Source organism: Nilaparvata lugens, chromosome X, assembly GCF_014356525.2.
Source record: "Nilaparvata lugens isolate BPH chromosome X, ASM1435652v1, whole genome shotgun sequence".
NCBI classification, from domain to species: Eukaryota; Metazoa; Arthropoda; class Insecta; order Hemiptera; family Delphacidae; genus Nilaparvata; species Nilaparvata lugens.
The window spans coordinates 73,014,306-73,033,408 of NC_052518.1; the positions used below are offsets into that span (position 1 = coordinate 73,014,306).

Genomic DNA, 19,103 nt, shown 5'->3' on the forward strand with positions numbered 1-19,103 from the left:
ATAAATTTCTCAAATGAAAATGAAACTTAAGCTCAGAATCAAAATACACTCCAAGGTCCTTAAATTGATCAACACGCTTGACTACTAGATTAATGATAGTATAAACAGGAACCTGGGGGTCTCTCTGCCTTGTGAAAGTTACAGTAGCGCATTTATCAATGTTGATCTTCAGCTGGTTTTCACTGCACCAGCAAAATAAGCCATCCACATCACTCTGAAGCATTCGACAATCATCCTCCGACTCAATCACCTTGTAGATTTTTACATCATCGGCATAGAGAAGGCAAGAAGAATGCTTTAGGACTCCAGGCAAATCATTTATGAATAGCAGGAAGAGTAGAGGACCCAGATTAGAGCCCTGCGGAACGCCTGACGAACTAGCATAGAATTTAGACTGGTTACCACCAAAAGAAACAGATCTAACTCGGTCAGACAGATACGAGGAGATAAGCCCAACACTTGGAATGGAAAATCCAAAGAGTGACAATTTATTGCACAACACCTTGTGGCTCAGAGTGTCAAAAGCTTTAGAAAAATCAGTGTACACAGTATCAACACGCAAACCCCTATCAAGATAGGCTGATACCTCACTTCGGAAATGCAACAAATTGGTGACAGTAGATCTCCCAGGCAAAAACCCATGCTGATGTTCAGTCAGTAATGGTTTAACATGACCAAAGATTTTCTTATAAATACATTTTTCAAAAACTTTAGCAAAACAGTTTATTATAGAAATGGGCCTGTAGTTATTGATAGCTTGTCTACTACCAGCTTTGAAAATTGGAATTACTTTGGCCTGCTTCCACAGATCTGGGAACGTAGATGTCTTTAGTGCTAAATTGAAAATGAATTTAAGTTGTTCCAAAAACAATTCACAGCAACCCTTGACAATATAAGGTGGGATACCATCAGGGCCAACTGATCCTACCCCCTTGAGACTTCTTATGGATAAATAAATATCATCTGACGAGATTGCATCAATGTGAAAAGGAGAGTGATTGATCAGGTTGTCTCGTGCTTCAGTGTTACTGTCACTTTTGCTAAATACAGATTAAAAGTATTCAGCAAAACCATCCGAAATGTCATTGCCAATGAAAACTCTATTATTCCACTTCATCACATTCTCAGTACGTCTCATTTTACGTTTATTGTTAATGTAGGTCCAGAAACCTTTCATATCACCCTTAACGCTCAATTGAACCGAATTTATATAGTTATGATAGGCTGCGGAAATTTTTCTTTTCAAACCTGAACGTAGTCTCAGGAACTCCTCATCATGATAAGCCGAGACTCTTCTCCTCCTGGCACATCTGTTCTTTCGCTTTATGTCACTAATTATATCCTTGGTAAACCATTGGGGATACTTACCAGTTGCATTAGTAACAGCTCTCTTTGGAACAAATAAATCAAAACAGGAATAAATGAGTCGATAGAATGATTCGGTTGCCCCATTGACATCTGAGGACAAATAAACTCCAGACCAATCAGCATCTCTGAAAGATTCATAAAGACCAAAGAAATCAGCTCTCCTGAAATTATAGTACAGTTTGTACAATTCATCAAGGTGATCAGATCCAGCGCAAATTATTGGAAAAGAAACAGAAAGAGTTGGATGATGGCTATCCTCAGCCACAAGAAAATCATCAGATCTCACCACCTCAACATCAAACGAGCTCAAAACTAGATCCAAGGTTCGACCATTACCATTCAAAACCCCATTACGAGACTCCAAACCAAGCACTCCCATGAACTGACCCAAAGCGACCGCCAGACGAGAACCGCCACTGAACTCAAAATCGGAGCAATTGATCTCACAACAATTAACACATTACCATCAAAAATATCATTGAAAGATTCAACCAACTCAAAATATTGAAGGTAGGTTTCAAATGAAGTCGATGGTTTAAAGTAAACAGAATTTATGTAATATTGTGCATTATTTAATGAAATCTTGATCCAAATTGATTCAAAATTAGGTGACGATAAATCAGACAATAAAGTTGCATTCAATGAGCTACGTACAGCAATCAGAACCCCACCTCCCCTCAAACCTAGATTGCCCGGCCTATCCTTACGAAAAACAGTATAACGCTCATCAAATCAGACAATAAAGTTGCATTCAATGAGCTACGTACAGCAATCAGAACCCCACCTCCCCTCAAACCTAGATTGCCCATGTTTGGAACAAACATGGGCGAACATTCATCATTATGAATCCCATCGTGCAACCAAGTTTCAGTGAGAATTATTGCGTCAGCATCACACTTCAATACCTCCCGGGAAAAACATGGAATTTTGGAGCGAAGTCCTCTTACATTCTGATAAAGAATATTAAAATCCAGAATAATTTATGAAACTATGAAGAGAGAGAAAGAGCGAGAGAGAGAGAGAAAAAAAGAATAGTATGATGAGTAGAAAGTGAAGATGAAAGAAGAATACGAAAGATGGAGAACAAGAGAGAGACTGAGAAAGATTAAAAAAAATTAACTAAACTTATTTATTTATTCAAATAGCACCACGGACCACAAACAGCCCAAGCCTCCCAACCCTAAGCGGGGAATTATAAACCACACCTCCCTCTGAGAAAAAAAAGAATACTAATAGGGAGAGAATCAATTTCGCAAATAGAAAGAAAGAAAATCACTTGAAGTTACTGTTAACGACATTGAAAGGACCAGTGTGATAAGAGCCCTGATAACAAATCGTAACTACAATCATAATAGCAGTAGGCCTATCAATTATTTTGAGTCAAACAGAGAGCGTCACAGTTACTCCTACATAAGTTAACAATAATAATTGTCAATGCCATCAGTGATAAATTGTGATCAAATTCAAAGTAATATCATCATATCAACAAATATCTGTACTCAGTGAAAAATGACAATAGACACTTGAAAATAATATTCCACTCTTAATCGACACCACTGCAAAGATGGAAAATAACAATAAATTTTATCACAACCACAATAAAGCAAGATAAGGTAAGAACTAAAACAACGAATGATAAATCATTATCGAAAGATACTCCAAGCACAAGATTCCCTCTCATCAAAATATCACTTTATTCACCTCAATTAGCTTAGAACCCAACTATTTCATCGGTAGAAATGAACTGTCAGATAATATTGGTTCATATTAATCAGATGGAAATTTATTATAGGCTACCTAAAATTATTATTGACGATTATACGATTTATTAGATAAAGGAATTGAATGTAAGTAGGCTATCACAATCAATTACAGATTATTACACATTGAACGATTGTGAGCCATAGGCACAAAAGATCTACAATAGATAAACTTGACGGTCAAAAATTACAAAAATAAAAATATTTATGCTACTGCAAGAAAGCGTTAATAATGCTGTCAAAATTCAAGTAACAATTATACAAATTGAAAAAGTAGGCCAAAGAAATAAAATTTTACAGTGGTGTCGTATGAATCTAACCAGTAACTTAGCAATCTATCAATCACAATTATTAATTCATTGATACTATTAACTTATCAACTGAATTATGGCATGTTTGATTTTTATAATCTAATTATCAGAAAATAGTATAGCAATGATAAATATTAATTACGTTAAATAACGTAATTAATATTTACTGTGCTCCTTATGTAGAAGACATCAAGAAAAATATTTATCTACATTGGTGGAAAGTCCAAATCCTTAGCACAATTCACAATAATAGGGGCTCCCTTCTCGTCCTTGCGAATACGAATCCGTCCCACTCTGTCAACCCACGCGTCCTTGATCAGGCCTTTTTTCTTGAGCTGCCGAGCTGTGCCAAGGAGTTTTCTTCTCGCAGCTGTTAGACTCCTATTGATGTAGATTGGACCCTGACCCTGAAGGCCCTGCACCTGATGCCTCCTGAGCACCGCGAACTGCCTCCTCTTCTCCATGAATTCGTCGGCGTCAGGGCGACGCACAAAGCGCACGATGATAGCGGCCGGCGGAGGCGGCGTCGCAGCCTGTCCCCCCCCCTCGCCTCCTCGTCACCAGTCGGTGACAGCCGGACACCATTGATGGAGTCAGCTCGAAGCCCACCGCCTGCCCCACCTCAGCTACAGTCTGCAGTACATCCTCCTGCGCTTTTTCAGGAATGCCGTGAATTTCCAGACAGCCCCTTCTTGAGTATTGTTCCTGCACATCAAGTTCAAAAGTATTGTTCCAGGTGCATTGTTCCTGCTCATCCAGGCGCTGCTCGGCCGCGTTGAGTCTAGAAAGCACAGAGTCTAAATCCTTCCTGAGCGAGTCGATTATTCCCTGCTGCTTGCTAATTATCACTTCCTGATTACTTATAAGGCTCTGTAACTTAGCCTGTTTATCCTGATCGGCTTTGACGATACACTTCACTTCATTAATGCTTTCAGTTAATTGTTCTAGTCCTTTATTTATTTATTGTTCCAAGGATTCAATTGAAACACGTTTAGAATTTTTATCATGTTGAACAACTTTTCCCGAGTCCCTACCAACCCTGACCGGCGTAGTGTCTGAGTGTTGCAACCGTGACGTACGCTGTTTTTTCAAACACTCAGGACAAAACCATGAGGAGGCTTTAATAAACTCAAAATCCTCTTGCCTGATATTAAGGCAAAAAATATGAAATAAAACAGAACAGTCACCACAGCGAAGATGATCAGCTGAGTCACGAACCGACTGCTTACAAATCCCGCATGCACTCATGATCAAAGTCAATAGGAACCGCAAAATATAAATTAAATTAGATATTTAATTTGAAACGAATCACTCAAAAACAGGTTAGAAGGCTATAGCCGAGTAGTCCGTAAGGCGAAAACTTGCTAGGCTCTAATCATCGAAGATAAGAAAGAAAGCAAAAACACAACCGTCTCGACCGAGCTCTGACTGATTACTGAATAGTCTTCCTTTTGAATAGTCTTCCTATGTAGAATTCCGTGATGTGATACTTTAGGAATATTTGTCTTTGCAGCTTTCATAATATAATAATACAGAATAAATATTATCGGGGATTATTAATATTTGATCATATTTTGATAGTGTTTTAAAAGTTTCCAAGTGTGTTCTAAATGTGCTAAGAGTTTTCTGAATTTTATGTTGAACTTTTCTTAATATATGTACCGTATTGTTATTTATGATTAACTTCTGAGAAATATCCATGATAACTTCCAGTTCTTCTTTCTGGAATTAGAGTCCTTTAAGCTTCTTATGATTCAATCTAAAACGTTTTTAATGTAAAGCAGACAGAGTAGGTTACTACCGAATTAGGTATCTGTATCGGAGTTAACTTTCTAAATTTAGTAATTCTATTTTCGGTTTCCATGATGCAACTGAATTTTTGTTTTATTAAATGTTGAATTCAACTGCAAGAGGCGACAATATACTCGATATCTTCTCTCTATTTCATTGTCTCTTTTGTCATTTCTGGATTCCCATTCTCCAGCACTAAGTATGTTTATCAAGCATCCCTTTTTTTTAAGTTATATTGTGTGTGCTTCTAAATTCTGAATACCAAATTGACCTTTTAAATTCATAGCACGGCACAAGCAGAAGTCTTCGGGGTGATTTACAGCATTTATTTAGGATTTTCGTTGAATAATAATTGTAAGGAAAATAGATGTATCTATGAAAAGTACACTGGTGAAAAACTATTATTTCCTGAGATGGTCTCTCTTTAATGATAATCTCATGATACGTCTACAGCAAATTGCAAGAAACCTAGTAGAATTCATTGTTTCATTGAATTCTCTTCAGCTTGATATTACATCGATTTGAAGCTTAATTGATGAACTCACGAAATAAGCGACTTGACACAATCATATTACAATGGTGAATAATTATGTGATACATTGATTTCCATGATCAATACGCAGAGCTATTCTGTATAATTATTATTATAACTATTCAGAATATTTAACATCTGAAACATAAGAGAAATCATCTACAGGGTGATTCTTAATTATGGTAAAATAATTTAATACGTGATAGTGGAGGTACAAATAAGAAAAAAAGTTTTCATAAACATATATCCATAAACGCTTTATTAGCGAGCTATACAGGGTGAAAGATTTCGCCCGGAATTCAGTTCCTCTGGTAAAATACACCGATGCTGAATAAAAATTGTAGAGAATTTAATTCTGAAAAGAATTATGTAAGCTGTGTAAACTGAATTTGAATAAAATGTATTATTATGTAGTACATTACACCACAAAAATTTACTTTTTCATGAGGAGAGAACTAATAACTCATAGGTTGTAGCTGATTGCAAATAAAACATGGATTTAAATAACAGCTGTTCCAAAACAGCTGATTTATTTTGTTTTAAATAAGAGAATATTCAAAAGAAATTATCAGCTGAAAGTTATTTTCAGAAATATTTTAGCTCACTGTTGAACAAAACAGCAAACTGTAAGTAGTTATGCCTACTGTAACCGCGCTGTGTTTTTGTCAGTGCAGTTTAATGTCAATTAATCTACTATTTGGAGGATACTGAGAGAGCAACAATTACATCCATACCACCCCCTCCAGAAAGTTCATACTCTATTGCCACGAGTCTGTATTCCCCGTGCTGGCATTTGCCGATGGTTTTTAGAAACACTTGTTAACCCTAACTTTTTAACAACCGTTTTATTTACCGACAAGGCACACTTTACAAGAACAGCTATCGTTAACGTCCACAACCAACATATTTGGGCAGATGAGAATCCTCATGCTATCAATCCCAATCGTCCACAACATCAGTTTTCAGTAAACATTTGGGCAGGAATCATAGGAGATCATCTACTTCTGTTCGAGCTTCCTCCCAGGCTTAATAGCATAATCTACTTAAACTTTTTAAGAGAGGATCTCGTTCATCATTATCTTACTTGAAGATGTACCTCTTCAGTTGCGCCAAAACATTTGGTTTATGCATAATATGGAGCTCCAGCACACTTCAGTGTTGCTGTTCGTGAACATTTGAATCACAGCTTTCCAAATCAATGGATAGGCCGAGGTGGGCCAGTACCATGACCAGCTAGGTCACTAAACTTAAATCCTTTGGATTTTTATCTTTGGGGACACTTTGGGGATACTTGGGGTATAAAATACTCCGATTGATACCATTGAAGAACTCCGATTAAGGATTTTGAACGAAATAGAAATGATAAAGCATACTCCTGGAATATTTGAACGGGTCCGACAATCGATGAGAAGACGTCTGAACACTTTATGAGGAGAGAACTAATAACTCATAGGTTGTAGCTGATTGCAAATAAAACATGGATTTGAATAACAGCTGCTCCGAAACAGCTGATTCATTTTGTTCTAAATAAGAAAATATTAAACCCATGAGTTATTAGTTCTCTCCTCATAAAACAGCAAATTTTTGTGGTGTAATGTACTACATAAGAATACATTTTATTCAAATTTTATTTTAATTTAGTTTACACAGCTTACATAATTCTTTTCAGAATTAAATTCTCTACAATTTTTATTTGGAAAAATTATTTGTTTACTGGTCATTAAAGAAAGTTATTGGGCATCAAACGAAGAAGTCTGTGTTTTTCTATTTAGATTTTTTTGCATATTTCAACTTTTTTCCCAAAAACTACTCACACTACAGCTTCCAGACTAGTTTTATTCAATTTTTCTTATATTTTTTCATATGAATCCAGCATAAGTTTCCCAAGAACTAGTCCCCAAACAATTCAGCATCGGTGCATTTCACCAGAGGAACTGAATTGCGGGCGAAATCTTTCACTCTGTATAGCTCGCTAATGAAGCGTTTATGGATATATGTTTATAATAACTTTTTTTCTTATTTTTACCTCTACTATCACGTATTAAATTATTTTACCATAATTAAGAATCACCCTGTATATTTAGAGGTTACCAACAGAGAGCCTACACACACACACACACACACACACACACAACACACACACACACACACAACACACACACACAACACACACACAACACACACACACACACACACACACCACACACACACACACACACACACACACACACACACGCACGCACGCACACACACACACACACAACACACACACAACACACACACACACACACACACACACACACACACACACACACACACACACACCACACACACACACACACACACACACACACACACACACACACACACACACACACACACATTTGTGTCAAAATACAGATCATATCTGTACTTTCGTGAAGATTTTTATAGCGGTCGTTCTATGGAATGAAGTAAAAACTAGATCATGAATTCCACAAGTATAAATTAATGATCACAAAGTTCATTAAAATTAATATGCTAATTGCTAATAAGTTCCGCTTAGACGATTGAGGGAGACCAATCCTCGAAATATTTCAATAAGAACTGATGGAACTGAAAAATGTAACGTCATACCTTCCAGTTGTCTGCAAGAAATCTTTTTTAAAATATATTTCCATTCCAGTGATTTGTGATAGATGTGATTTCTGAAAAATAGACAAAATTCTGTAACAAAAACTAAATAGATGTCACATCAAATCATAAATCAACTCTCCTAACTTTGAATTCTATGAAACTACCAAAAAAATACTTTCTCTCATAAAAAATGTGTAATATAAAAAAATATGATGACCAAATATGCGATCATATTAAAGAGAGAGGACAATATTAATTTGGACAAAGTGCTACAGGTATCACTTTGAAGTTATAGTAAATGTTTTCACTTCCTACTACCATAATTATTATGAATAAACTGCCTAAAGCTTGAATTACTCCAGTCGATTATAGTTCATTCAATTTCATGCATGTGTTTGAAAAAGTATGAAAGTCTAAAGCTTGAATTACTCCAGTTGTTTATAGTTCATTCAATTTCATGCATGTGGTTGGAAAAGTGTGACTGCCTTATAGTAGGTCATATCCATTAATATCTACTAGTTCATAATATCTACTATGCCTATATTCAATAGTTCATATCCAGTCTATGCTCCAGCAGCTTTTTCTATAGAGTGGTGTCACCTCCAAAGTTCAGATGCTTTTTACGCCAATGTCATATAATCCCCCCAGGAAATGTTTTTCTGGATACGTTACTGCAAGTAAAAATGAGAAAAAAGTATATATTCGAATTTGATACGAAAATTCGGCTAAATTGTGAAATTTCAGTATTAGTGAGACTTTGTAATAATGCCAAAGATGTGCCCAAAATCAGCTTTTCCAGCGTTTTTCTTGCGTTTTCTGACAGATGATTCAAATTGGCGGAGTTATTCCCTGTTTAGACGGTTAAGGCAAGCGATGCAAGCCTGCCAGCTAGTGAAAACATATATTTTGTGATTCATTATTAATACAATATTTTCTGAAAAATATTGTACCCAAAAAATGATATAGTTACTAATTATATGTATTTCTATAGTTACTTACATAGCATGGAGTGGCAATTATACGGTTTTTCACTTTGAAAGATGCTGAAGTAACATCCGAGAAGGTCACTTTCACCGGCTTGTTAGGCCTACAATAAGGATCAACCATTTCAATGGTATTATCGTCCTGCAATAGAAATAAATAATAAATTTCATACTTTATTCGTCAACAATTCACAATATTCATACAGATAGTGGCAGATCTACAGAGGTAGATAAGGTTGCAAAATAATTCTACGTACAGTTTCTTGATGAATTGAACAAACCTAAGTTAAAATATCCTTAAATGTCCTTTGCTTAAAATATAACTTCAAAACTTCAAACAAGTTTGGTTTGGAGTAACTTAGTTCTTTTACAGACAGTCTGGCAATCATACAGCAAAATAGGTTTCTCAAGTTCTGAGTGTGAAAATCATCCTAACGATGTAATCTATAATAACAAATTGGTTCAAAATTGCAAAATACTAAAGAAACATGATGGAGAACCGAAATTCTTGAAACTATGTGAAACATGCATTCGAAATTGAAAATATCAACACGAGTTCAAATACAATTTACTGTAGGCCAGATTACTACACAAACAAATAATTCATCAATCAGAGTAACTGAACAATTGGCTTGTTTGGCTTGCGTCATTATTCAAATATTTATGAATGATTATGTAATGCAACACTTTGTAATGAGAAATAAAAACAAATATTAAATATCTATTCTTAATGCATTTATCATGGAATAGTTTTGGAATAATTTTAGAACTGTGGACAGATATAGATCCACAATGAGCTGCAAATACGTTGTTATCTGAAAACTTGAAATGGAAACTTCCATTCATGGAAACATATTTTCTCTTGAAATATTGAAAACTATATTCAAACCATTGAAAATAATATTCCCTCAAATTCCATTCGACATAGAACTTCATAAAATGAAATAATTGATAGAAATAATAATAATGATAATGATATAATAATCCTATTATGAAAACATTGGTATTATGAAATAACTGAAACCATGGTCGTGTACCAAATTAAAGTGTAGAAAACTGACAACATCTATGTGTTTTTATTTCATCATGGAACGTTTCTACAACATCGACCACAACTCAGTTGAAGTTTTACATTGGTATTAATTTATTAACTTGATTGAAAAAATATATTTACAAATATTCAAAACTAAGATCTAGTGAATTGATGTGTGAGCCTGCCATTGCTTAAATCCTCCTGGACCAAATTTTATTCACATTGAAATAGACAATAATTAATAATATATATTGATTATTAATTAAGTACCGTATTTTAATAGGGCTACTCGAGTTGTGCATAATTATCATAGAAATCACTACTACCCTCTTTTTACCGTTTCATATCAACAATTATTTACTTCCGAGCACTCATGTCATTTAGAAGTGTCAAAATGAATTATCAATATTTTTTTTCCAAAAGTGGATTTATATGATCGCAGTTTGTATTCCAGTAGAAAAAACTATATGCTTTATGTAACTCACATAATATAATATTTTAGACTGTTAAAACAATATGCGTCTTATGTGTTAAATAAACATCAGTTAGTCAAGTGCTCCATAATGCATATAATCTGCACTTACTACCTCGTTATTTGAACAAATAATATCATTTAGAATATCTTGAACAAAAATAATTCATAGACGATAAATCTAGCACTTCAATGTTCAATCAATATATTCTAACCACTGCTTATGATCATAAGCAGAACCTTCGAAGGTTCTATAAATTTGTCTGTGCTGAATTGAAAAAAATATTCCGTATTTTTCATTTTGCTATTTTTCTTCCAACTGCTAAATATAATGTTCATTATCAATATCGAACTCTACTTAGCCCTCATGAAATTCATGAAATTGTTATTGAGACTAATCAATTATTTGATGACAGCACTCAAATTCGATAAACCCTAGATGAATTATTAGATGGAGTTATTAGTATCACGTTTTCCCCAACAGCCTGCTTTTTATTCTAGAAAAGAATTCTTCAAGATCTAACGAGCATTGATGGAAAAGAGTGAGTAAAGTTTGTTTTTTGTTTTACAACAAGGTTCCACCAGTGACAATTCTGTGTGACTTATTGTAGTTTTTTCATATTCATATTATACGGTATTTATTATATTACAAGCTCCTATGATGTATGGATTACTTGAACTTACATAATTATATGATTTTAATAAAAAAATGTGTACTTATTTTCATTCGTTTTGGTAGATATAATTTATGGAAATTTTAGTTATTCTTTATGTTCTGTGAGAAGTGAATTGAGAATTGTTATAACATTTAATTCAAGTAATCAGCAGAAGATAAAAAATTATGTTATATTGTAATCTTTTATGGATGAAGTGAATTATGTCCAATATACTAATTGCACAAATGAACAGAAATATAATAGAGTTTGAAATCATTTATACTATGTAGTTATAGTCTTACATCGGAGGAACTGGATCGGAGTTGGTCAGCCATGTGGAAAACTCAAATAATGCAATACTTGGTAGAAGCCTCTCATTCACGTAATATATACTACTGACGCCAAACCTACACTGTCTGGTGAGCTCCATCGACTATCTACAAGGGTCAATAATGATTTCATTCAAATCTAGCTTCAGTTGATTACAATAGTCTTAACGACGTTCATGTCAATTATGAAGACATTGTAACTTCTTCTATTCATAAAGATTTGGATACAATTTATTGGACAAATACACATTGACCACATTAATTCTGTTATCTACAATATTAATTGTAGATAGCTCTGACTAATGAATGGTATTTTGATTTTATTTCATCAATCAAACTGGATATAGGCTACGTAACCATTTATCTCCAGAGATAACAGCTGACAACTACATTATATTATTTAGAATAATGATTCTCATATTTTTTTAATTTTGGGGTTGGTCCTAGAGCTGATTGATTTATATTATAATGATATTTATTTATAATATTATTATATTGATTGCTTGAGAGCTCTTGTGAGAATTATATTCAAAATCTAGAGTAAAAATTACTTTACTAAATTGCTCAATTGAAATTTCTTCTATGATATTTAAATCTGAAAAGGACAAATTCAAAACATTTTTCTTCAACAATCTCGAAAATCCAATAGGCTACATTTACAAGAATAATTGAAGAAAATTATTAACAGATAATCAGTGTCATCAATGAAATAATCATCAGCCTCATCCCTCATGCAATATTCTCATGAGCATGCCGAATTTAATTTGTGTAATGATTAAGAATTCTTTCATAGTGGATTAGTGAATTGGAATTTTGAGAAGAAAGCCTTTTTTACCAAGAATATCTACTTACAACTCTGAAACAGGCTTTACTTGCGCGCTTAGAGAATAATTTACCTTCAGGATTAATATGAAAAAATTGAAAATGAAGTGGATCAAACATTATGAATGAGTTGTGGATTTTGGATCATACTTGAATCGAATTTTTTGTCGTTTTGTCGTGTGTAAGTTATTACCCAAACTGGAGAAAGTTTAAGAACATCAAAATGCAATCCACTTTCTTACACAATTCCAAAAACTTAGACATTTATCTCGGTTATTACCTGAAAGTTGATTTGAAAATAAAAATGAGAAGATTTTTTCATGAAACTTGTTTTGCCACTAGCAGGGTTGAAAATTCATTTTTCAAACATTTTTCAATCAACAATGATTATTTATTTAAAAATTTGATTGAAGATTGATTTCCACTTAACAAATTTGATTTCTATTAAGTTAGAGATTGAAGGATGTGCAATCGCTGTAAAATATCTCACAGATATTATGCTTATTGTGATCTTTACATTATTTACCAGTAATCGAATATCTAACTAATGAATGTATAAAATAATGCTTGTGAAATTAATTAAGGTCCATATCCCTGTACAAATCGCACGCGATTAGGGGTTATGCCTGATAGACGTCTGTCTACTGTGGAAAGAAAAAAATAAATGAACATTTATTTGGTAGGATTGAGACACTGATAGGTTTTCCCCACCAACCAGCATTCAAGCATGAATCAATCATCAATCGCTAGTTTTTGTTGGTAGGATGAAGTTGATAAAATCTGTAGTTCTATTATCTATTCACTTTTCTTGTTAGGGCTGCAAATTATTAAAACACAATAAATATCTATCAATGTGTTGGAATGAAATAAGAGGTACCTGATAGTTTCTATTGTGCTGTGTTCTATTATCTACTATGTAATGTTAGAAAATTCCGTATTATAAAAAAGTAACTTATGAATTATCATTTTTCCTAATAATAATAGCGTGTGATATGGCTGGCTCAGGTCTGTTATCAGACTTTTAGTCGTAGTTTAGGTCGCAACTGATCAATACAGAGCCTCTGACATAACGTAACGACTGCTGTTTAGGCAGCCAGGACAGACGAAATAACGTGTCCATCCGAAGAACGGGAGTAGCCCGAGAAAAATATCTTTCCCGGGCTGAGAATCGAACTCGGGCTTATGAAGTCAGCTTTTGATCCACTCGACTACGGCAACTCCCTAATAAATCATGATGATATAGGCGATATTATGATTTTACTATTGTAAGAAGTATTTCTCGTGCTCCAAGTTGATTCACGAATATATCAATATGAAACGTTTATGAAAGTTTATGGTTCTATGGTTTCGAAAGAATCAATTTATGTCAACTCCTATGATGTTCCATGTGGAATATTTATGATAATATTAAAAACAAGAAATTAAGAGCATATAAATCTGAAAAGTGTTAACACATTTTCACTCCCAAATAAGCAATATATACATGCTCTAGCTAATTGGATATTTTGGAAACACAAATATTTTTTTCCTACAGTTACCTTCAAAAGTGACCATTCCTGCACTGATTACAGAACACAAAGAATCACTTTTCTGCTATAGTGCGCAAAGTATTACTCTTAATACTTTGCATATTATCTTGCAGCCATCCCAATCAGCTGTTGACATTGTTTGCAAGTATTTTGAATGCGAATTTATTCTATCTATATTTTTTCTGATTTTCAAATGAATAAAAATGAGGACTCATTAAATAATACATTTTGCATTTTATTAATTATTCATTATTTCAAATGATATTTTTCTCATTCATAAATTGATTGGTTGAAGAATTATTTAGAAATTAAGATTTACTCAAAAATATCAAAATTTCCAAATTAATTGGATTAATTTAATTTTTTATTTGTATAAATTATCGATTAATTATCTTCAATGGGATTATCAAGCTTGAAATAAATTAAAGTTGTTATTAATAACAAAATTATACAGACAAACATTTGATGGATTTCAGCCATCATTTTACCCATAATCAACCACTTCTCATATTCAATGGTAACTGTAGGAAAAATTTAATGTGAAATACGTGCGCAAAACTCCTCTGCTGCACTCAATAAACCATTCCGCCCTCGCCTATGGCTCGTGCGTAAACGTTTCTTTCGGTGCAGCAAACTGCCACTTGCGCACTAGTTGCACAAATAACTATTCTATACGCTACCGAACAGTATTTTCTATAGTGTGTAGCCTACAATGTGCAGCTCTACATCTTACTGCTATGAAAATAGCCAATTTTTTAATCAACTTACAGGCATCTGATTAAAATCAGCTGGAACATTCTTGTGATCTAATGAGTGAATATGGTCCATTTTAACATGTGACACCAGATTGTTGATGGAAGGCTCCGGCTGCATGATAGAAACTGATCACATTTAATTCCAATCATCATAAATATTCTGACAAAATTAGGCAACAGTAGCCCAATTGTTATTCATTATCATGCTGAGGTTATCGCGAAAGCCCCCATCTCTTTTAAGAAGGTCGGTCATGCTAAATGGACGGTTTCACGGTTGTTTATATACTGCACAATACCATTCTCTCATGATAATAGTTGATCATTCATTGCATAATGAAAAATTTAATTCTCTAGTACATCTGATAATAGAATAAAACTCTCTTCATTACACTGGAAGGCCGAACAGATCACTCTTTCTTAATTCTAGTTCAGTGTAATATTACATGATGAGTGAATGAAAATGATATTGACAACTCTATAAATATACCAGGTGGTTCATAAGTCAGTTGACGCTAGCAATTTTCAGGGTGAGCTGTTGTTAAAAACTAAAATTTTGTATTATCTCATTGAATTTCTCATTTGTCAACTGACTATATACAGTGACAAAGCCATATACAGACTTTGTGACTGTATATAGTAAAGTGGAAGTGGCATATTTTTGGATTATAAATAATTCATTCCCAATCAAATCATGGATGCAAGAGATATAGTTCATGTGAGAAATTGGAGGGCGGAGGCAAGGGATCGAGATGGTTCGAGAAGCTGGATTGAGGAGGCCAGGACTCGATTTCGGCTGTAGGACCATCGAAGAAGAAGAAGAAGAAGAAAAATAATCGAATCATTCATTAATTTTGTTGAAATGCAATGATATTATTATTTTCTCTCACCTTTGGTTGTCGTATTGATGTCAAAACATTATAATGGAAACATATCTTGAGCATGGCTAATAACATTAATCACCACTCAATGTTGTGAACTATGCCTACAATGAATGTAGTAGTTTTATTGTTCAATAAATTATTGAACAGTCAAAAATTTTCAAAATTTCAAATTCTTATCCAAAATATTGTTTTTCCTTAAATTATCCTAGGACCAATCAGCTCATTCCAAGTGCAACACATCAGCAGATGGTTGCTGATATTTTGTCTGAACCCTTGTCCAGGATCCTCAACCAGTCTTTTACTGTTGGCGAGTTCCCTCATAAAATGAAGTATGCACTGGTAAGACCTATTTTCAAGAAAGATGACAAAGAGGACTTGAACAATTACAGACCCATTGCCATCCTCACAGCCTTTTCCAAACTTTTTGAGAAGGCAGCTAATGAACAAATTCTTCATTTTATGAGAGTGAATAATATAGTCTCAAAAACACAATTTGGCTTCTTAAGGGGACTTGATACAGAAGCAGCTCTAATAAAATTTTTCAATACTGTGTCGGCAAGTTTAGACGCCTCCCAGCAGGTATGTGGAGTGCTATGCGATCTGTCAAAAGCATTCGATTGCGTAAATCATGATATTCTTGTTGAAAAGTTGAGAAAATATGGCATTCGGGGAAGGGAGCTGTGGTGGTTCAATTCGTTTTTGAAAGAGAGGATGCAGGCCACCCTAATAAACCACGACAATAAAAATTATCAATCAAAATGGGCTGTAATCAATGCTGGTGTACCACAGGGCTCCATTCTTGGTCCCACATTATTTATTATATACGTAAATGATCTGTCATCTTGCTCTACTAAGCCACTTATTCAGTATGCCGATGACACATCATCTATTATCACTAATTCAAGTTTGAGAGCTGTAGTCACCCAAACACAGGAAGAGCTACTGAATATCAAGAAATGGTTTGCTGCAAATGGTCTGTCTATGAACTCAAGTAAGACCAAGTTCATTACCTTCCAACCCCCCCATTTTGCATCCAGAAACTTTAATGAGTTGGCCGATTTGAGTGTACCCCAGCAGAGTGTTGCTGTTGATCTTCTTGGAGTAACACTAGATAGTAGATTGGACTGGTCAGTACACACTCAAAAAATATGCTCCAGGGTTAACTCGGCTATTTTCTCTCTGCGAGTGCTCAAAAACACATTGAGCTTCAAAGCCCTAATGGTGGTATATTACGGTTATCTTTTTCCTTTCCTCAAGTATGGCATAACCCTTTGGGGAAGATCAAAATTCTTCATCCAAGTATTTAGATCTCAGAAAAAAGCATTAAGAGTTATTTTTGGTAAACCCCCCCGATATCCCTGTCGAGAACTATTCCTGAGTAGCAGGATACTTACACTGCCGTCACTGTATATCTTGGAGATCTGTTCATACGTTCACAAAAACCTACCAAACTTCACCCGCAATAATGAAATCCACAGTTACAATACAAGGCACTCAGCCTCCCTATCAGTGGCTGCTCATAGAACCGCCATGTTTGAAAAATCTCCGCAATATATGGGCCCAAAAATATATAATAGATTACCTCAGGATATTAGAGACATGGCGGACTTACGAAGATTCAGAGGAATGTTAAAGAGGCTGTTACTTGAAAGGCCATACTATTCTGTGGATGAGTTTCTGCAGGAGTGATATATTATTGTTCCTTGTCTTTGATACTTCCCAGGTCCTTGTACATAGGTAATCTTGACTAACTGCGTTTTTATATATACTGTATATATATATATATATATTTATTAATATTTCATGTGACTATTGTATAATTACAGTATTTTAATGTATCATGATATGTGTTGAGAACCTCCTTTAGGTTGCTCTTTTTGACTTATCCCCAGTCTGATTATATGGATGTTTGGGATGCAATAAAAATAATAATAACACTAATCAGAACAGCTGATTGATTCAAACAACCTGGGTTATTGTAATTGTAATATGTTACACTTTCCAGCTTGCTCTAGACTTTGCATCATACAACCCTTATTCCATCAATAAATTTTTATTATTAGACGGAATAAATACATCACTTTCATTTAGACCAGTGGGGATCCTTACTTTAATTTTAAAGAATGTACCGTAGTAATATTGAAAAACAAATAGCATTGCGTTCATCTGGTCGACTTTGACGAATAATTTCTAGTACTTTTTCTCTGGTAAGTACAAATGACTGTGTTAAACGCTCATCGAGGTTCAGTTCAGTGTAGTGAAGACTGAAAAAGCAGTGATTCATAAACGGTAGCCGACGATTAAAGATGATTGGTGATTGCCTAGATAAGAGAGGAAAGTGTCCTTGGCTTCTTCTCAGCTCACACCATGCATCCGCTTTCAACTTTCTCCGAACCCCTTGTCCCCCTCATCAATCCCTCTCTCACGAAAACACGTCTTGTGAAAGTAACAACGTATTCAACAGAAACAGTTCCTCTAGATCTAGAAAGTTTAGACTTGCGACAACTACGCCTACTGCCCTATGACCGTATGATCGTTGGTTTCTAAGAGTATCTTTGTGATGTGAATCACAACCCAGTCTTATATCTGTTATTCCTAGGAATGGTAAAAGTCCAGTACAAGAATTTCCCCCACTCCTCAGTAGTAGTCCTTGGTTCAATAGTAAGCAGCAATATATTTTTGTTGTGAATTGCAATTCAAAAATATCCTGATGATGCTTAGTAAAATGCTGTATATTATCAATATCAAACTGGAATAAATCAGGAAGCTTTTTGTAGGTACCCACTTACTTCTAAACAATCCATTTTTCTTCTTCTTTATATGATATGAATATGCTTAATAATGCTCTAGATCACTTTATACAAGCAAATTGGTTTGTATTTCTATTTCCGCAGATCTATGAATAGTCATTAGGCTAATAAACGATGAGCCATAGCGGTCAGCTTCGTATAAAATGAGTGCTGCTATCCAGAAAATTGCCAGCCCGAGTTGAAAGCAGAGAAAGGTCGAGAGAAAATACTATTTTACTTTCAGTTATTAATTGCATACGTCATTGCATGCAATTAATAATCCACTCGACAGCTGATTTATGATGAATAATTCTATAGACTATTTTTTACGGCGATATTTAGCGTTCGATGGAGACTCCTTTCCCTTTTGTAGTATCCTTAACATGCAAAATTTCAGAAAATCTTTCATATATACGTCGGCCCGAAATTCAAAAAGGAACATACCTGTCAAATTTCATGAGAATCCATTGCCGCGT

General features: G+C 34.5%; 2 protein-coding genes across 3 annotated transcripts in view; one reads left to right on the plus strand and one right to left on the minus strand.

Annotated features, from left to right (window-relative positions):
- The window catches only part of LOC111051350 (L-threonine ammonia-lyase), a 103,678-nt gene extending 88,434 nt beyond the window's left edge, over positions 1-15,244 (minus strand). The window contains exons 1-3 of one of the 2 annotated variants that reach the window (XM_039441589.1): positions 14,971-15,244; positions 9,378-9,503; positions 8,379-8,449 (exon numbers count right to left, since the gene is read on the minus strand). In XM_039441589.1, the coding sequence (XP_039297523.1) occupies positions 8,379-8,449; positions 9,378-9,503; positions 14,971-15,075 (302 nt within the window). In that variant the 5' untranslated portion in view covers positions 15,076-15,244. Of the gene's footprint in view, positions 1-8,378; positions 8,450-9,377; positions 9,504-11,824; positions 12,037-14,970 lie in introns of those variants that run through there. The other variant, XM_039441590.1, reaches the window with a different exon arrangement.
- LOC111060542 (serine proteinase stubble) overlaps positions 1-19,103 on the plus strand; it is a 107,565-nt gene that overhangs the window by 2,685 nt on the left and 85,777 nt on the right. The gene's annotated exons all lie outside the window — the stretch shown is intronic.